At 33.3% G+C, this 22255-nt stretch overlaps 1 protein-coding gene across 2 annotated transcripts in view; it reads right to left on the reverse strand.

The window, feature by feature from the left end:
- Positions 1-489: 489 nt before the first annotated feature.
- ACADM (acyl-CoA dehydrogenase medium chain) overlaps positions 490-22255 on the reverse strand; it is a 42301-nt gene continuing 20535 nt past the window's right edge. For both annotated transcript variants that reach the window (XM_081306154.1, XM_081306153.1), the window contains 6 exons: positions 21048-21178; positions 16813-16921; positions 11459-11599; positions 10504-10599; positions 2171-2419; positions 490-672 (listed from right to left, as the gene is read on the reverse strand). In XM_081306154.1, coding sequence (XP_081162280.1) covers positions 601-672; positions 2171-2419; positions 10504-10599; positions 11459-11599; positions 16813-16921; positions 21048-21178 — 798 coding nt within the window. In that variant the 3' untranslated portion in view covers positions 490-600. The remainder of the gene's footprint in view (positions 673-2170; positions 2420-10503; positions 10600-11458; positions 11600-16812; positions 16922-21047; positions 21179-22255) is intronic.

Here is a 22255-nt window from a genome sequence, read left to right on the forward strand (position 1 = left end):
GTTTGATGTTATCCAGATCCTATAATATTTTCTCAATGTAAATTTTGGCATATTTGAATTCATAGGCCCAATTTTATATCACTGGAAAATAATAAAATTCCAAGGTATTTCTGCTTCTTTAAGGCATCAAATGACAAATGTAATTTTCTTGGCTAATATAATTCAAGTACAGTGATACAAAGGGACCCACAATACTGGGGACTGAACCCAGGGCCTCACACATGGTGGGCAAGGAAAGTCAACCTACATTCCCAACCCTTTTAAAAAATTTTCTTTAATTTAAATATTTAATTTAAATCACTAAGTTACGAGGCTGGCCTCAAACTTGTGATCCTCTTGCCTCAGCCTCTTAAGTAGCTTGAATTATAGGTGTGCACCATCACAACATTATGACAACACATAATTGTAATGAAACCAAATCTATCTGAAAAAAAGGGAAATCATAGAGTTGTTAAACAAAAGTGCAAACTAACATTAGAATCAATGGTATAGATTTATATAAGAATATTTATTTTAAAGCCCTTTCTCTTTTCTGAAACATAAACAGTAGGTTGTATTCTAATTATTCAACGATTAACCACGTTTCTGTAGAGGTCTCTTTTAATTTTTATACCTGCTAACATGTTCACGAGCTATAATAAGCCTTTGAATTTGGGCAGTACCTTCATAAATCTGTAAGAAAAATATAAAACTAGGTTAAATATCTTTTGTACATAAATATCTTCATTTATTCAATATGTGGACAACAATAGAAGCTTCATTTTAATACTAAACTGAATCAAACTATATATAGGGTCTGTAGCATAAAGAGGGTCTGAAACCTGATTTTGTAAACCTGTAAGAATAGCTTAAAATCATTTTATCAAACTTTGGAAAAAGTCTTCAAATATCAAAGAAGAGGATATTTATATTTAAAAAATTTGGGAAAACTGAAGTTTAAAATTGCTGAAATACCTATCCAACTTTTCTGAATTTTCTTATCCAGTCACTTTCAGGAATTTTCTATTCTTCATATTAAACCTAATTTTTTCCCTCCTGCTTCTTAAGCACAGAGATATTAAAAGAAACAAAGATGTTGGGAGGATTTGGTTTTGGTCACTTACATATTCCAAGTAGTAAGCACTCACTTCCTTTCTAAGTTTCTAACCCTAGTTAGCCATTTGTTAGTTCATTTTCTCAGATGATAGAGAAAAGTTAAATGATTGATAATAACATAATAATTACAAGCCTCAGGAAAGGGAGACTATTACCAGATAAACTTCTGATTTTGGATATGAACAAATTCTGGTCCTCAGTTTTTTCATGTTTAAATGGGAGGCTGCAGTATGTCTAACATATTATCTCTAGAATTCTTTTTTGGGGGGTGATTGGAGAGGTACTAGGGGATGAACTTAGGGACACTGAACCACTGAGCCACATCCTCAGCCCTAGTTTGTATTTTTTATTTAGAAACAGGGTCTCACTGCATTGCTTAGTGCCTAGCTTTTTGCTGAGGCTGGCTTTGAACTCTGGATCCTCCTGCCTCAGCCTCCCGAGCTGCTGGGATTACAGGAGTGTGCCACTTCCCCCAGCTTCATCTCTAGCATTCTAATTCCACTCAAGATTTCAAACGACTGGATTTGTCAAACAATTTGGTGGGGGTGAGGCAGCAAGGGAAGGAATATTAAGGAGCATGTCTTATAATTAAGCCATGAATGAAGAAGATGCCCATTTTTGTCTTATTTGCTAAATTATACCTAAGTTTTTCTAACCACAAATTTAATTTAGAAATCAAATATCACTGTCGCCTCATGGTGGCATCTGACTACAACTATGGTTTTAATGAATCTGAGTAATCAGGCAAGACTCAACATAATTTTAAATGGCATGCATACTTTTGGGGAGAGCAAAACGTGGGCTACAATTAGTTAAGATGTTAATACTCAAAGAACACTGATCCAGACATATATGTCTGCGCCATTTACTTTGTTAGTCTAGTCCCTCTCTAGTCCTATACTTAATCAAAAATAACATTCTTTTTTGTTCAGGTTGGTTCTAAAAAGTAGTTCAGCCATCCATAATAGTGAGTTTTATATGACTAGTGGCATAAAATCTCTAAATAATAAAAAATCTATTATTTATGAATATTCTATCCCCCAATAAGCAACAAAAAAATCATTTTTAATCTTACCTGATAGATCTTGGCATCCCTCATTAGTTTTTCTACAGGATATTCTGTATTAAATCCATAGCCTCCAAAAATCTGCACAGCATCTGTGGCTAATTGATTTGCAATATCTCCAGCAAATGCCTTTGCAATAGAGGCATAATAGGTATTTCGGCGACCAGAATCAACCTCCCAAGCTGCTCTCTGGTAACTTAATCTAGCTAGTTCAACTTTCATTGCCATTTCTGCCAGCAAAAATGCTACTCCTTGGTGCTAGAATTAAAAAGAAAGCAATTTAAAGACACCTCTTGACAAAATTTAAAATTTTTCTCCTAGAACTTCTTTAAAAATTAATTTTAGACTTGCATAAAAGCTATTCCTACTTTCCCTTAATGTTAATGTATTATATAACTACAGTACAATGAGCAAGGTATATTATGAACTAAACTACAGACTTTACTCAAATTTGGCCAGGTTTTCCACTATCCTTTCTTTTCCATGATCACACACTGAATTTAGTTATTTCTTCATAAGTTCTCTCAGGCTGTTTGCTCAGCCTTTGTCTTTCATGACTTTGCCCTTCGGAAGAATACTGATTGATCATTTTTTGTAGACTGTCCCTCAATTTGGGTATATCTAATGCTTTCCCATAACTGGTATAAGCTTATGTATGCACTTTGAGCACGAATACCACAAATTATATATATTCTTCTAGTGTCTTTTGGGATATTTTTATTAGTAAAATTGCTACAGATAGAGAAAAATAGCATGGTAAGGTGTAAGATACTGATAACATGCTTCACAAACCCTAGATATTCATAACCATATAGACATAAAACAAATATTGTCAATAATAGGTAAGTGCTCTATGATTTATATAGTCAAGATGTGTTACAAGGTAGAATATGTTTACCATATATTATGTGAAATTTTCAAATATATAGTATAATTTGAAAAAATATACTCATAGAAAAAAGAATAAAGAGTGAAATATTCTCTGAAATTATCTCTAGATGATAGAATCATGGAATTTCATTACTTAATTTAACTTATATTGTTATAATACAAAATATTTTACAATAAAATGACATGTGCTTTTAAATAATATACATTAAAAGAAGCTCTATAGGCATTCAGAAACAATAAGAGGACTAGAAACCTGTTCCTTTAGTAAGCACATCAAACTGGACTTTGAAAACTTAGATGTTATGAAAACCACATATGTTCTAATCTGACTACAAACTAATTTAAACCAACCATCATAAAAAAACAGAACTGTTTAATTTCATATATTCACTATATTTAGTAACTGAAACCTGGCTGCACTGTTTTGGAATGTGACAAGTTGCTTGAGATTGACTTGGTAATTAGGTCTTCTAGGAGGCATAATTATCCAGTATGAATAACTCCTGTGTGCAATAAGCAGGATAATATCCTTCCTTATTTAAACTTGCCTGAATTGTTTCCTTTCCTCTAATCCAATAATTCTTTCAGCTTTTTAAAAATCATTTTGTTATTTTTGAATAAGTAAAATAGCTATCAATTCAAAGTCAAAAACTGTAAGTGGATGTGGTTATTGTTTAGATCTTAAACGTCCCCCTAAAGCTCTCATCCTGAAGGCTTGGTCCAGAGCTGATGTTGCATTGGGAAGTGGTAGAAATTTTAGGAGGTAGGGGCCTCGGTGGAGGATTGGTCACTGGGGCATGCCCTTTAAGGGTATATTGGGTCCCCAGGCCCCTACCCCCACCCCTCTCTGCTTCCTGGACACCAAGAGATGAGAAACAGCTCTGCTACATATTGCCAGCCATTATGTTCTGCCTTGCCACAGGTCTAAAGTGACAGTGCCTAGTAACCATGAACTGAAACCTCTGAAACCATGAATCAAAATAAATCTGTCTTCTGATTAAGTTGATTATCATAGGTATTTTGTCATAGCCACACAAAGCTAACACAGATATATAGTAAAAATGTTTCCTTTCTTATTCTACCATACCTGCCCACTACCTACCTCACTTAATTCCCCTCCTAAGAGTTAATCAATGTTCAGTTTTTTTTAATTCTCATAGATATTCTCACATATGGAAGCAAACATATCTATAGTCTTCCACATTTTTACACATCTTCTACACTACTACATTGATGGATTTTCATTCTGCTTTTCTTGTCTCAGACAGCTTTCTATATCAATGCATAAAGAACTTCCTTATTTTTTATAGCTACAAAGTATTCCATCCATTCTATGGACAATAAACATTCTGTTTTTATCTACACAGTGCTGAAATGAAAGTTAAAAATATTAAGGAATATAGATTATGGATTACATTATGTGGGCCCAAGTCTAAGTTCTTTTGATATATTGCCAAATGTGGTTCATAAAAGTTGCACCAATTTATATTTCTATTGACAACATGGGCAAATGTTTATTTTATCACAGCTTTGGCAAGCTAATACATAATAGAAAATTTCTTTAAGTTGCCCATATGCCTCAGGAGATTTTGATTTAAAATATCTGGGGTGGTACTCACTCCCAGCGAGTCTCATTCAGTTGGTAAACCCAGTTCAGACCTCCTGTGGATATGTTCAGCCCATAACAACGTCTCTACTTTTGGTTTGTTACTCTGCCTTGTAGTTCTTAGATTAGGACTTAAATTTTATACTGCCCTATTTTATTTCTAAGACTTTAGAATATTTGTTTTATGACAGTATCTTACCTCCAAAGTAGCATTAAAGGTTCCTGAAGGAATAAACTGTTAAATTTCTTTTCTATCCCTTGGAATACCACATGTAGCATGCAAGGAGGATAGGCTCTTTTAATAAGTGACTACTTGGGTTCAAGTCTTGGATCCATCATTTGTTGGGTAGGCCTAATGTTTTTACATGTGATAAATGAAAATAACAGTACCTACTCTCCAGTATTCTGAGGATTAAATTAATTGATATATGAAAAGCACTTAGAATAGTGTCTGAAACAGAAATAGCATCTAATTATTATAATTCTAATATAGTAAGTGTTCAATTACTATTTATTAAATTAAATAGAAGTTAACAGTAAAAAATATATCCTAAATGATAAGAGCATAAAGGTTTCTAAAAACAGAAAATCCTTTCTCACTTACATTCCAGTGAGAGTATAAGGGGTGATAATAAAGAAACATATATATGATATAATGTTAGATAGTAATAAGAGTATGAAGAAAAATGGGCAGGATTAATATATAGAGTGTTGGAGGTATTATTGTACATAGAATGAATAGAGCGGATCTGTTAGTGAAATAATCAGGAAGTGAATGAAATGAAAAAAACTATTCTTAAGCATATTTTGGGGAAAAGTAAAAATAAAAAGACAAAATGGTTGACAGAAGATCAGTGGAAAGACTTTAGAATTTAATCTTCATGTGATGAGAAGATACTGGCAGAATTTTGACCATAAAATAATTAAGGAAGAGGAAAGGAACAAAAAGTGAATTTAGTTTTGAAATTCCTACAGGACATTAAGTAGGGAAGTTAAGGAGGCATCTGAAAATCCAAGCATGAAGCTCAGAGAAGAGGTCAAGGCTAGAGATATAATTTATAGTAACTGACACATATTTTGTCTTTAAAGCCATAGAATCATACAAGATCACACAGGGAAAGAGTTTTCATAGTTCCCACTTAACAGATGACAAAATTGAAGTGGAAAGAAGCTAATTAAATTGCTCAAGGTCTCAAAATCCTCCTTTGTTGAAGGAGGATTCAAATTTAGTCCTGACCTTCAGTCCAGTCTCTTTTTTATTAAGTCATACTGTTTTCCAAAGAGAAAAATAATACTGGCAGCCCCAAGTTTCATTACTCTGAATGGCAGAATGAATTATTTTCCATTTTTCCTGACTGGGCTGCCACTGACCACCATTCATAGAGGAGAATGCAAAACAGAAAAAATAAAGGAAGGAAAAAGAAATGTAAATATTTTTTCTTGATAAGTAAATCATATTTGAGTTTTGAGTTTCATAGCATTTTTCACCCTCATCCACTTTCCTATCAAGAAATGGTTACTGTAGGAGAAAAGTTATTGCTAATTAACAATAATAATCAATATAATGGGAGTTTATTTTTAATAGATTCTTTCATAATATCCCAGACTAGACTGCACCAACTTCACCCAAAGTGTTTTTGTTTGTTTTCTTTTTTGGTGGTTACTGGGATTAAACTCAGGGACACTCTATCACTGAGCAACAACCCTAATCTTTTAAAAAAAAAATTTTTTTTTTTTAAACTTTGAGACAGGTTCTCAACTAAGATGCTCAGGGCCTCACTAAATTGCTGAGGCTGGCCTTGAACTTGAGATCCTTCTGCCTCAGTCCTTTGAGTTGCTGGGATTACAGGTATACACCACCAAACCCAGTTCAAAGAGTTTTGACTAGATAAAAGAATATGCAATTATTGCCATTAAGGGATTTTATCTTCCTAATATATAACTGATGTTTCTGGTTTTAATCATTGGTAAGAAAAAAATACCATCTTCTTACTTTTAGCAACTATCAGGCAGCCACATCAGGTTAAGCAAAATAAAGATAAGAAGCGGACACAGCATTCACATAAAGAGAGAAGCAATAACAACAATAAACATACTAGTGAATGAGAAAGTTCTTATTAAAGTACCATTCTATATAGTCCCCTAAAATAAAATAAAATAAAAATAAAAGTCAGCTGGGTATAATAGCACATGCCTATAGTCCTAGTTTCTCAGGAGACGGAGGCAGGAGGATTGCAAATTCAAAGCAAGCCTCTTAGGGAGAAACTGTCTCCAAAAAAAAAAAAAAAAAAAATTAAAAGGGCAAGGCATGTTGCTCAGTGGTAAAGTGCCCCTGGGGTTCCATCCGCAGTACCAAAAACAAAAAAGAAAGTGGAATAATCCCAATCTTTCTTTTTGGAGTTAATGGACACAAGCTACATATACACCAGTTCCTTAGAAAGAAAAAGAAAGAGTCTGAGAAATGATAGAAATAGAATGAGGAATAACTAAGAGCTATACCAAGACTGGTTATGTTTGAGTTAGAAAAAGAAACAGCAAGTACAATAAAATATCATTTCCTTTTAGAAAGTAATGAACAGGTCCTATAGTGTTAATTTAATATTTCAATGTAAATAAGCAGAAGAATAAAGTAGACTGCATAGAGGGTCATAAATGAATCTGAATAATATGGACAGAAAAACAATATTGGTGGTAAAACCTAAGTTTTATTAAAAATTAACAAAACATACTAAATTTTTACCATTTAACCTCCCTCCTGCCATGTTTATAATATGCACTCAACATAAAAGATTTAAGTTTTTTACTTTGCTTGGCTCCAAGTTTCTATGTGTTACCAGAGGAGTATATGGTTATATATTATCACATATTTCCTAATATCTGACATGAAACACCTAAACAATTATTTAAGCATGGATTTCAAGTATGAAGTGACTCTTTTTAATCATAATACTAACTATATACAGAGAACACAAACTAGCAGATTGGAGCTGCAAAGAGCACACAGATTGGGGGTACCTGGTAAAAGGGTGACAGGGAATTATGATACCACATCACTATACTTATTAATTAAAATGCATTTCATAGAGTACTTAAGAGGGAAGCAAATCTTCAGTAGAAATAAATGATAAATATCTAAGACTGTATTTTAAATTAAATAGTAAGCAAAAACTAGGAATTCTTCATATGACTTTTCCTATACTGAATAAGAATCTTCAGAACCTATAAGAAAGGGAACACAAAAGGAGAAGATTCCATATTAAGTTGAAGAAGAGTCAAAAAAAGAGTTATCTTCAGATAATCTGGTAAGAAGAACCTGAAAGGGGATGGGGATGTGGCTCACTCGGTAGTGCACTTGCCTGGCATGCAGCGCTGGGTTCGATCCTCAGCACCACATACAAATAAAATAAAGATGTTGTGTCCACCGAAAACTAAAAAAATAAATAATAAAAAATTTTCTCTTTCTCTCTCTAAAAAAAAGAAGAACCTGAAAGATGACAGATCTTAATTTTATAGTATATATAGATATTACTTATTTATGAATAAGCTAAATTAACTTTAATATAATGTACTTATAATGTACAGAAGTTCCAAGTAGAAAAATTGATGTAAAAGAACAGCTTATGGAATGATAAATCTTTGTGGTACTTGACAAAAATAGAAAAAAAGGTACCAAAGTCAGGCTCTAGGCTGCTTCAACAATGTACTAAGAAAAATAATACCTCCTGCAGATAAGCTTAGAAGCAAAAATTAAAACAGGAGATAACTGGCCATCATGAAGTTGCCTGATGCAATATACTAAAAGACTGGCACTAAGAAATCCAGAGATAACAGAATAAAATCTGAAGTAAACTATGAATGAAGAATTTTTGCATAATTATGGAGATAAAAGGAAAAAGAGATACTATGTTAAAAAAAAAACAGAATACCGTAATAGAAGGGAAGAAATGGAAAAGAACCTAATATAAATATATGTTATGGAGATTAAATTTTGTCATTAAAAATGTTTAAATAATCAATAAAAAAAAGGGAAAAAAAATGTAATAGGATTAGAAAATTAGAAACTATACCTGAGAAAACCATTTAGAATGCAGAATAGAGAGATACTAATCCAAATTTGGTCTGTCCTTAGTGGTAGTCTGCAACCTATTACTAGTTCATGATACAGAAGGTGGGTGACAGCAAGCATTTAGAAACTTTTATAGCAATTAAACATTTTGTGACATTTGTGAAAGTTGCCAATAACAAAATAAAGTCACTTAGGTCTTAATGAAACAGAACTGAGGCCATAAAGGAAAGTCCCTCACATATGTATGTCTATGACAGGAAGTTCACAAGGTATTCCACAAAACTGCAGAATTTCAGATAATTTGCTTGCACATGAACACTTGCCTATCAATGGCTGTCTATAGCAATGAGCTAATGTCAACTTCTGCAACAAGTCCCCAATGGTCTTTGCTATAGAATAACTTATATGGACTTCCTTTATCTTTAAGAGTTTCCTATTGTCTCAACTCCCTCAGATGTGTCTATGATCTGCCCTAGACTGCATATTCATATTATAATCCATTACTATCTTCAAATAAACTCTTTGTTTCAGAGTCAGCTCTGTTACTCAATTTAGGTTGACCCACTATTATATTTTATTAAAAAATGGTCTACCATTGATTGGAAATTAAACTCATTCTTCACCAAAGATGATTTGAGAATCACTAACATATGGTGATACAAATAGGTTCACTGTACATGGTAGATTATACATGACAGAATATAGTTAATGGGGAAATCAATGTTTGAAGAGTTAAGAATTTCTGTGGTAATTCATAGAAGACTTGACTTTGTATTTTCAATTGGTTAATGAGAATATTTATTATTTTAAAGCAAGTAGCAATGACTTTGGATGCCTATTTTAGAAAATACAATGAGAAAGATGGATTTGAGAAGCCAGTTACAAGGGAAGTAATACCAGCATAATTAAGATACAACAGTGGTGATGTGGGGATGCAGGAAGGAATCAAGACATATTTAAGGGGCTGGGGTTATGGCTCAGTGGTAGAGTATTCACCTCATACATGCAAGGCCGTGAGTTTGATCCTCAGCACCACATAAAAATAAATAAAGGTATTGTGTCCAACTACAACTAATAAATAAATAAATAAAGACATATTTAAGAGGTAGGATTGACAAATTTTATAAAGGTACAGTGTAATATGCTAGATTCAGAGAGGCCAGGTGCAAAAACTGGTTCTGCTTCATGTTAGTTTTGTGGTCTGGGGTGAATTGTAAAATATTTTTGAGATTTAATTCTCTCATGGGTCAAATGGGAGCAATGGAGGTTGCTGAGAGGATTAAATGTTTATGTGTGGAAAGTATTTACAACAGTGGAAGAAGACCTGACTTTTCAGTACTAAAATCTGATACACAAGAAGATATAGAAAGTAACATGGACTAAAAGCATAAAACAGAATCCTGGATTTGTGGTTTTTGTATAGACTTGGAAAAACTACTTAGTATCCCTAAAGCTCAGTTTCTAGATCTTTAAGAGAGATTAAATTTAAAGCACCATGAAGAAAAGGGTTACTGGGAGAATTAGAAAATGTATTTAAATACATAGTATAGTTAGTGTCCAGGTATATAAGAGGTACCCAATAAATGTTAGCTGTTCCTTTTCTTCTTAAAATAATCCCCAGAGCAACCAATGGTTACTGGCATTGTCTAAAGAAAATTTATTGTTAAAAACCATCATCATAATACCCTGGTTATCTTCTTGCTACCAAAGTAAGAAATAGGTATTCAGATAAAAATAAGTGTCTTTATATTTTACAAAACAAGCACAGTGTTAAATTACCTCTACAAGCAGCTTTCCAAAAGTTTTCCTCTCAAGGGCATACTTGGTAGCTTCATCCAAAGCTCTTTGTCCTAATCCAACAGCACCAGCTGCTACCTAGTATTTTAATAGTTCGTAAAGAAATAGTTAATGTTGTCTTTAAAACACAATATATGGCTACCTGCCTAAGATCTATGTTAAGGATTATGCAAGAGAAAATGACCTGTAGCTTAAGGCAGTTGGAGAATGGGTGGTGAGAAGAATCAAGGCAATTATTTATGAATTAAAGGTAGTGGTGAGGCTGGGGATGTAACTTAGTGGTAGAACATGCACTTAGCATACAAGAGGTCCTGGGTTTGATCCCTAGTACCAACCCTCCCTAAAAAAAGTAATGGTAGTCATTTGTAAAGCACAAGATAACCTAGAAGACAGACATTCTCTGTTTGAAAAGGGAAAGCCTCAGAGGGGAAATACTCTTAATAGGTAAAGGAATAAGAAATACATAATCAACAAAAATGATCAAGTGTGTGGACTGCCTCTCTGTAAATCTACAGAAACTACATTAATTTTGCATTTGCTAAAATAATTTCTATGAGCAGCAAAAAAAAAAGCTGAAGAATTACAAAAGATAAAAGTAACATTTCCCCTCCATCCTTACTAAAATAAAGACATTTAAAAACACACTAGGCCCAGTAGTGTGTGCCTATAATCCTTGAAGCTTGGGATGCTGAAGCAGGAGAATCACAAGTTTAAAGCCAGCCTCAGCAACTTAAAAAGTCCCTAAGCAACTCAGCAAGACCCTGTCTCCAAATAAAACACAAAAAAAGGGCTGGGGATGTGGCTCAGTGGTTAAGCACTCCTGCGTTCAATCCCTGATACAAACAACCACAAGGAAAAACAACCCCACCAAGCATATAATGTTAAAATAAAAACTTACTTAACGTAATAAAGAATCCTATAAACTCATATTACTCACTGTTGGTCTGGTTCTATCAAAAGCTCCCATTGCAATTTTGAAACCAGCTCCTTCACCAATTAAAACATTTTCTTTAGGTACTTTCACATCTTCAAAGACAATTCCTCTTGTATCTGAACATCGCTGGCCCATGTTTAACTCCTAATAGGAAAATTGTCATATTTTAATATTTCTGAGTCACATCAGTTTCAGCTTTAATCATTGTTAGACGACGTCTTTCTGCAATTATCTAAAGCAGGGGCAACACATTACGGCCTTAATCCTGTTTTTGTAAATAAAGCTTTAAAGGAATACAAACACACCTGTCTGTTTATATATCTTCCATGGCTACTTTCTTGTTACAATGACAGAATTGATAAATTGCAACAGAGACCCTATTGCCCATAACTTGGACCTTTATGAAAACCCTTGTGTTTGCCAAACCCCAAGCCGAATATGATATTTCATAAACTTTGAAATTAATACTAGTCTAAAGGTCTACAAATTTATTAATCTTTGTATATGTCTGAAAAGTATCTTTTTTATCATGAGTGTCAGGAAAAGCATTTAGTAAACATAATTTGATTAGGGTCTTTAATCTTAGCTTAACTAACAGAGCTAGCAAAGTAATTTACTGATTAAAAACTGGATTTTGCTTTCCTCTCTTTCTTAAAATTAGGTGTAGCCTAGGCAAGAATATTGTAAGTCTGGACTGAACTTACAGCAACTTGTCTCAAAGTTAAAAAATAAAAGTAGTGGGGATGTAGCTCAGTTGTACAGTGCCCCGTATAGGAAAAGAAAAATTAGGTTTACTCAAGTCAAATGTACACAAAGAAAAATTTTAGGTAGTTTCCCCTTATCTGAAGGGAGTATGTTCCATGATTCCCAGTGGATGCCTGAAACTGTTAATTGTACCAAATCTTTCAAATACTATTTATATGTATATTTATAAATTAAATTTTATCATATGATCATATATATTATCTATACATATATGTATGATATATATCATATGTACATATATGTGATAAATTAGACAGTAAAATAATGACTTAACATCACATCTCAAAGCCCTAGAAAAAGAAGAGCAAACCAACATCAAAAATTGTATAAGACAGGAAATAATTAAAATCAGGGCAGAAATCAATGAAATTGAAACAAAAGAAGCAATTCAAAAAATTGACAAAACAAAAAGCTGGTTCTTTGAAAAAATAAACAAAATTGACAAATCCTTAGCTACCTTAACACAAAGAAGGAAAGGAAATATCACAAAAAGGAAATATCACGACAGACATTATTGAAATACAGAAGACAATTAGAAACTATTTTGAAAATTTATACTCCAGTAAAATAGAACACCTTAAAGACACCAACAAATTTCTAGAGGCATATAATCAACCCAAACTGAGTCAAGAGGACACACAACTTAAACAGATCAATTTCAAGCAAGGAAATAGAAGAAGCCATCAAAAGCCTACCAACCAAGAAAAGCCTAGGATCAGATGGTTTCATAGCTGAGTTCTACAAGGCCTACAAAGAAGAATTAATACCAAAAACTTCTCAAATTATTCTATGAAATAGAAAATGAAGGAACCCTTCCAAACTCATTCTACAAAGCTAGTATCATCCTGATACCAAAACCAGGCAGAGACACATGAAGGAAAGAAAATTTCAGACCAATATCCTTGATGAACATTGATGCAAAAATTCTCAACAAAATTCTGTTTGTATTATTTTTTAAATATATTTGTTTTTAGTTGTAAGTGAACTCAATACCTTTATTTTTATTTATTTATTTTTTATGTGGTGCTGAGGATTGAATCCAGTGCCTCACCTGCGCTAGGCGAGCACTCTACCACTGAGCTGTAACCTCAGCCCCCCTGTTTGTATTCTTGATGTCTGTCATTCTGACTGGAGAGAGATAAAATGGTATTCTGATGGGAATTGAGGGACTGCATTAAACCTGAATATTGATTTTGACAACATTGGCCATTTTGACAATATTATTTCTGCCTATCTGTGAATTTGGGAGATTTTTCCATCTTCCTGTGTTTTCTTCAGTTTCTTTCTGCAATGTTCTATAGATTTCATCATAGAGGTTTTTCAAGTCCTTGGTTAGAATTATTTCTAGGCAGTTTTTTATTTATTTTTCTTTTTGAGATTATTGTGAATGGGATTGTTTTCCTGATTTCATTCTAACAGATTCAATATTGGTGTATAGGAAAACTGCTGATTTTTGTATGTTGATTCTGGAATCTGCTACTTTGCTGAATTTTTTTTTTTTTTTTTTTTTTTTTTTTTTTTTTTTTTTTTGGTACCAGGGATTGAACTCAGGGGCATTCAACCACTGAGTCACATCCCCAGCCCTATTTTGTATTTTGTTTAGAGATAAGGTTGCACTGAGTTGTTTAGAACCTCGCCATTTCTGAGGCTGGCTTTGAACTCATGATCCTCATGCCTCAGACTCTGGAGCCACTGGGATTACAGGCATGTGCCACTGCGCCCCCGCCTAAATTTGTTTATTACCTCTAGTAGTCTTCTGGTAGATCTTTTTGGATCTTTCTAAGTATAGAATGATATCATCTGCAACAGTGATCATTTTACTTCTTCCTTTTCTATTTTTATCACTTTTATTTCCTTCTCTTGCCTAATTGCTCTGGCTAGAATTTCTGGTTACTATACTGAATAGGAGTGGTAAGAGTTAACATCCTTGTCTTGTTTCAGATTTTAAGGAAATGGTTTCAGTTTTTCCCTTATTCATTATGATGCTGGTTTTGAGTTTGTCCTATGTAGCCTTTCTGATGTTGTTTCCTCCCAATTTTAGCAATCAAAAATAAACTAGCCAAAATATTTCTGCATAGGATTTTGTTTCCATTTCTCTCACATAAATACCTAGAAGTACTGGGTATGTGGTGTATGTATATAATTTCTTATAAATTTATAAGAAATTGCTAAACTATATATTTCTTCAACTCTTTGCTTTGAAAATTTTCAAACTAATAGAAGAGTTGTAGAAGTAATATGAGTACTAATATACCTTTTACTTAAATTCACCAATTGTTGACATTTTGACACATTACTTTATTTCTTTCACTGTGTATGTATGCAACTATTAGCATCATACTGAATTATTTAAGAGAAGTTGCAGACAATGACTCTCCTCTTTAAGGAAAAAAATTAATCTTGTTTTAATAAGCAAGAGGAGAAACATGCAATGGAAACAAAGCTATAAGCTTATCCTTTAATTTTCTTGTTTAAATATTAATAATATTCTTCTAGGTTTTAACAAATAGTGACAATGTATAGTTTGACTCAGGAAAAACCAATATCCCTTTACTTTGCCTTTATAAATCAATAAACTCTAGTACCTTAGACTACCATTCAGGTATAATGAAAAAATATTATTTACAAAACACTGTTTAACCTGTTTCCCAGAATCACCTCCAAGCCCCACATTTAAAACCAAAATGCTTCCTTGATTCAACTCAAACTATATAATTTCTAAAACACACAACATTTTGAAAACATCAAATTTTGCAACTGGCCATTTGTTTCAAAAAGATTTGAGAAGGCTTAAATATATACAATATAATTATCTGTACCCCTTCACTAGAAAGTGAGTTCTCCAAAGACAAGGGATTTTATCTGTTTTAATAAATGCACTATCCCTAAAACCTAGAATGGTGCCTATTTGCACTCAGTAATAGTATTTATTGAATTAGAGATGCTTTAAGTGAGAAAACTGGATAAAAAGACAATGAGATTAGAAATAGCAAGATAAAATTAGGAGTGGATTTACTATGGAAAAAAGAAATGTAAGTTGGTAAGTCTTTCATACTTTATTTCTACAGATGGGCCATACAATTGGCCCTGAATTTGCTAGCAACCATCCCTAAGCAGGAAACATGACATGTTCAATTTATTTGAAGAAACACAACATTCTTAGTACTTATATTTTGTTTTATAAATAATATCACTAGGGGTAGCCTACCTTTAATGTGTTCTTTTAAAAAATATAGCACAATAAAATGTCAGAAACTGCAGTGGACAAGTTCCTAGAAAACTTTACTACTGATCTCAATTCAGCTTCTTAGGTTTGTGACCTTAAGTAAATCATTAACTTGGTTCTCAAATTCAATAATCAGTGAAGAGACTGAAATAAATAACACGTAGGGTAACTTCAACCTTTAAAATTTCACAACTTAAAAGAGAAGTTTACATACTTCCATTTTAAGGAGGTTTGGATACAACAGGAAAGATTTTTTTTTTTTTTTTTTGTTGCAGTGCTAGGGACTGGACCCATGGGTGCTCTACCACTGAGCTACATCCCCTTTCCATTTTATTTTGAAACAGGGTCTCCATAAATCGCCCAGGCTTGTCTCCAACTCCTGCTTCAGCCTCCTGAATAGCTGGAATTACAACCATGCACCACAACATAGAGATTCTGATGTAGTTTAATAAAACAGGATTCTACACATACATAAGACTGGTTTAGAAATTTTTTAAAACTCAATTCAAATTAGTTTCTCCAGTTAAAGCTATGTAGACCTACTCTAATATCTGATCAGATAATCTATACTTTTTCCCATCTGGGAAGAAGAAAATATGTTCATATAACCTCCAGTAATTCATAATAAACATCCACAAATCCTCCTTTGCCTTAGGTACATTGTATGGTTATAGTTTTTTTGTTTCCTTCCCTGCCACCATCAGAGCCATTGGCATTCATCAGCTCTCTCAAATGTCCCTGCCAACACAGGCTTCCTCATAGGCTCAGAATTAGACTCTTAAACCATGCTTTGTGAGCTCCCACTAGGACTACTTTAATGACTATTTTTTTTTTGATTTGTCAAGTTTTAAATTTTCTTAAGTGCTAAATTATCTCCACACATTCAGATTACAACCTTTTTCAAATATGTTGAACCACCTTTTCTTATTTAAGTAATTTTTTTTCTTTTTATATTTTAGGTGCTTTGCCATCCCACATTCTTTCAGGCATAGATGGTTGACTTAATGTTATATAATCTTGGGTAGTCCATTTATATCACATTAACACAGGAAATGGGCACAATGTCACTTATCTTACCAAAAGCTTATGGGGAGAATCCAAAAGGAAAAAGAGTGGGAAAGTCCTTTGAAATATAAATGATAGTGTGATTTCTGTTTCATTACACCTTACAATATTAGTATTCTTCATAGCTTGATACTATGAATGGGCAGACTTTCAAAATAACGTGAAATGACTCTTCTCAATTTAAAGCCTTCAGCAACATATAAAATATTTCATGTTATCATCAAAGTTACAAATAGTAACTTTGATAATTATAGTTAAAATAATATTTGAGATCTTATTCATTGATAAATATACATTTTACCTTTTTTCCAATCTGCACTCCTGGGGTATCTGCTTCCACAATAAATCCAGTAAAAGCTTTATTAGCAGGAGCTTTCGGATCTGGATCAGAACGTGCCAATAAAAAATACCTAAAATAAATACACACATTAATAGTGATAATGATATTAATTAATAACACATGGTGAATGTTATCTCAATCCTCCCAACAATCCCAATTATTATTACTCACAGCTTATCATAGAAAATGAAGAATCAGATGGGTTATAAAACCTGCACAAGTTACATTTCTACTATGTGGCAGAATTAGCATTTCAACACAGGTCTACTTCTTGACTTATACAGTATTTAATTTTTTTGTAGTATAAGTTAAAATTCCTTGTATAAGATAGTGTAATATGAAAAAGAAAAGTATATATAGGGTGGAGTTGGCATTTTTTCCCTCCTGCATATCAATTTTTTTTTTCAGTATTAAAGATTAAACCCAGAGGCACTCAACCAATGAACTACATTGCCAGTCCTTCTGTGTGTTTTGTGTTTTTATTTTGGTAATGGGGACTGAACGCAGGGGCATTCAATCACTGAAATACATCCCAGCCGTTTTTATTTTGAGACATGGTCTTGCTAAATTGCTTATGGCCTCACTAAATTGCTGAGGCTAGCTTTGAACTTGCAATCTTCCTACCTCAGGCTCCTGAGTCTCTTAAGATTACAGGCATGTGCCATCACACCCAGACTGCAAATCAATTTTATTCTTTAAGGGACAAGCTCTCAGAGAAAAGGAGGGCAAAGAGGGTTGCCTATGAAAAGGAATAATAATCTTGACTATTATGTTCTATGTTCTGACAACTACTGTCCCCGCCACCCCGCCCCACCTTTTTTTTTTGTACCTGGGATTGAAGTCAGGGACACTCAACCACTGAGCCACATCCCCAGCCCTATTTTGTATTTTATTTAGAGACAAGGTCTTACTGAGTTGCTTAGTGCCTTACCATTGCTTAAACTGGCTTTGAAGATGTGCTTCTCCTACCTCAGCCTCCTGAGCTGCTGGGATTATAGGTGTGTGCCACTGTGCATGGCACTACTGTCCCTTTTATGCAGCAAAGTCAGTGTATTTGTTATAGTTGGATTATGAATATTGCTGGTTCCTACCTCTAGGATTTTGACCAGAAAGATTTTTAAATAAAGAATGAGGGGGGAAATGCAAAATATTCAAAAAGTTGCATATACAGAATTTTACTAAAAATGTTTTAAAAAGAACAGGTATGGTGGTGCACACCTATAATCCTAGCAACTCTAGAGGCTGAGGCAGGAGGATTGCAAGTTTGTGGAAGCTTCAGCAATTTAGCGAGACCCTGTCTCAAAAGGAAGAAAATAATAAAATGGGAAAATGGGAAAAAAAGGCCAGGGGATAGTTTAGTGGTAGACTGCATGGTTGGCATGTGGAAGACCCTGGGTTCAATCCCAGGCAGCATCAAAAAAAAGGGGGGGACATATTCCTCCTTAAATAACAAATTTATTTCCTGTGCTTTGAACTAATAAACTATCTTGACTCTATGGTTTTATTTAATTATAGAAAAAAATTGAAAATTGCTTTTTTAGTTTTTGTAGTACCTAATTTGTATGTGAAGACTCTAGTTCTTGACATTGGATATTTCAAATTGTGTTAGATTTCTCAACTTATTAAATTTTAATACTTTTTAATTTTTGGCACCAGGAATTGAACCCAAGAGTACCTAAGCATGGAATCACATCCCCAGCCTGCTTTTTGTTTTTAGGACAGGATCTTGCTAAATTGCTGAGGCTGGCTCTCAACTTGCAATCCTCCTGCCTCAGCCTCCTGAGTTGCTGGGATTACGGGCATTCGCTACTACACCAACTAATAGATACTTTTTTATGACTTGCTGATATTGGGATGCTTAATGATAATGTTATAGCACTTTATCACAATGGATATATTTAGGATACTAAAAGGGACTGACATATATTTAAAATAAACAATAACTTCATTCCCAAGAATGATTATTTTTATTCATTTATTTTTAGAAATGCTGGGGATTGAACTCAAGGTCTTATGTATGCTAAGCAGGTGCTTTACTACCACTGAGCTTCAGATTCTTTACTTGCTAGAAATTCTTTACTTGCTAGAAACTTGTACTACATATCACACAAATACATTGAATCAGAATTATTTTCAGATAGTAGTTTCAGATAGATAGCAGTCAGTCAGTACATTATCACGATCACTAAATTCTTTTTTTTTTTCTTTTTGGTACTGGGGATTGAATCAAGAGGTGCTTTACTCTTGAGCCATATCCTCAATCCTTTTTATTTTTGAGACAGAGTCTCACTAAGTTGTTGAGGATCTTGCTAAGTTGCTGGGGCTGGCTTCCAACATGCAATCCTCCTGCCTCAGTCTTCTGAATCATTGAGATTATAAGTGTATACTGTCACACCCTGCCCACTAAATTCTTTCAAAGAATTCCCTATTTATATACTTGCAGTGATGGGCAAATATATACCAAACACATATTGGACAGCATTGTTGAAAAGCTTGTTCTTATGTTGAGCTAAATTCTACATTTTTCTGATTTTCACTCATTAATTCTTTTTTGTTTGAGTTTTGCAGTGCTGGGAGTTGAACCCAGGGGCATTCTGCTACTGAGCTACATCCCTACTCCTTTCTATTTTTTGTTTTGAGTCATGATATCACTAAGTTGTCCAGGCTGGCTTCAAACTTGTGATCTTCCTGTCTCAACCTCCTGAGAGGTTGGGATTATAGGCATGTACCACCACATTTGGCTCATCCGTTAATTCTAAACTGGCTTTCTAAAGTAAACTTACAAGCCTACTAGTCTTTCTATATATTATTTCAAAAATTTCAAGATTATTCAAAAATAACTAAACCTACATGCTTTACTTTTTACAAATGTCTTATAGCTTCCTCCTAATACAAGACCTGCTTCTGAATATATGTCTTAAAATGTGTTACCTATAACTTTCTTTTTTAACTCTTGTTTGGCTATATCTCTATTACTTCAGCTTAGCTCCCCCTCTACCCTTGGTGCTAGGGAAGGAACTCAGGGCTGTACACATGCTAGGCAAGTGCTCTAACCACTGAGTATACCCCCAGCCATATATTTGTTTTGTAAAGGTTGATATCTTGTTTAATCCCATTAAACTTATAGTTATTTATTAGACTTTACTTTCTTTTTTTTAAACAAATAACCAGGTATTTTTTAACACTTTATATTTAAACAAAGGATGTTTTAATCTTTGGTTTACCTTAATTTCATTATTTTTAGACCTATATAAGTATATGTGTATGTTTGTGTATATACATATATATGTGTATAAATATACATATAAAATTTTTTAATTTAAATATTTTTTGCTAGTACTGGGAATTGAACCCAGGGCCTTGTACATATTAAGCAAATAGTCTATCACTAAGCTACATCCCCAAACTCCTTCTAAATATTATTAAAGTCAAATTCTGAATTCTCTAAGTCTCTCCCTATTTATGAGATCAGAGAAATGTTCTATACCAATAATTGTCCTATTCCCTTATACTTTTAGAGGTTCCAAGAAAGTGCTGGTATAGGAGATGGGTAAGTGGAGGTAATAAATCAAACAGATGGAAGACTAGCCTTTGTAATCAAATTTAACCAGAGTAGGTATTTTATTTTACAAATTAAACTTCTTAATCTGAAACAAGCAGTTCAGGGGCTTCAAAATAGTTCTTTTTAAAAAATGTTTATTCTTAAGCTTTATGTGGATACAATATGTTTATTTTACATTTATGTGGTGCTGAGGATCGAACCCGGTGTCTTGTGCATGCTAGGCGAGCACTCTACCACTAAGCCACAACCCCAGCCCCAAAATAGTTCTTGAATTATGGAACTGCTTATAATCTCTTATGGACCTTCTAGTTCATGAACATGATTTACTTTAATTATAGTGGTTTAAAAATAAGAGAAAAATTGGGTATGGTGGTGCATGCCTGTAATCCCAGCTACTCAGAAGTCTAAGGCAAGTTCACAAGTTCAAGGCCAGCCTGGGAAACTTACCAAGTCTCTCTCAAAATAAAAAATAAAAAGGGCTGGGAATATAGCTTACTGGCAAAGCACCACTAGGTTCAATCCTCATACCACTAAAATTTTTTTAAAAATAAATAAATAAAAAGAGGAAGAAAGGGAAGATTCTGAATAAAAAGTCATTAAGAAGAAATATACAGAAATTTTTCAAAAAGCATACCAATTAGCTTTTCCTCCGTTGGTTATCCACATCTTCTGACCATTAATAATATACTCATCTCCTTTCTTTTCTGCTCTGGTCTTTATACCAGCTACATCAGAGCCTGCTCCTGGTTCTGTTACACAGTAAGCCTTGAATATGTGGAATAAAAGAAAAAATTAAAGGCTAAGTACTAAGTTATAAATGTATAGAAACAGAATTTTGTTTAGTCTTGTTTCTGCAATTTGGGGGACTGAGTCCAGGGTCTTGTACATGATTGAGCTATATCTCCACAGTCCCCATATTTTATTTTTAAAGCAAGTAAGTAGTTCAATTATTTTTAAAATATCAAAAATTAAAACATTTTTAGAAAATCAAATAAATGTCTCAAATGTAAAAATATTTAATGTATCAATTAAAATTGGGTGTAGGACACTAATAAATAATATAAAAAATTAAAATGCTAGGTATCTTCAAGCAAATTCATTTAATTCAATTCAATATATATTCATTTCCTGGAACATTTGCATATACTAGACTATAAAGTAGGAGATGGGAAACCAGAAATGAAATCTTGTCCTAGAAAGTTTTACAATGTAACAGTAAAGATAAATAACCTTATTGTTACTATATGTCTAAATGTAAAAATTATGCACAAAGAAGTTGAAAAACTGTCTAACTAGAAATGATGCTTAAATTAAGTCTCAAATGGAAAAGCAATTCTTTGGGGGGAGGAATAAGAATTGTTACCATGTAATCTTGGTATAGATGTTTTCTAGGCAGCAGTACAGAATATGACACCAAGAAAAGAAATAGGGTTATCTAGTATTTGAAATGCTGGAAGTACTGGACTTCTATAATATGTGAATATATTGTATTATATACTGTGCATGCAAGGAATGATAAGATATGAGTCTGGATAAAAGGAACAAAACAGATGACAAAGAACCCATTATATCAAACTAAAAATTTTAAATTGTATCTATTAGAAACAGGATGGCTTCTTAAGGCTCTTCAACAGAGGAGTGACAATAGACAGCCAGTAATGGATAAAGGGAATCTAGGGAGGCAAGAGTTAGCGAGTTCAAGTTAATTTGAGTTTATTGAGCAAAAGGTACAGTGGATATATACCATCTAAAGACACAGGTTCATTGCTCTTAAGTTACTTAAGAGTCCAAAGAAGAAAGAAATCTTAATTTAAAATCAAAGTATAAAATAATTACTTAACT

This window comes from Spermophilus citellus, assembly GCF_964194105.1.
Source record: "Spermophilus citellus genome assembly, chromosome: 9".
Classification (NCBI taxonomy): Eukaryota; Metazoa; Chordata; class Mammalia; order Rodentia; family Sciuridae; genus Spermophilus; species Spermophilus citellus.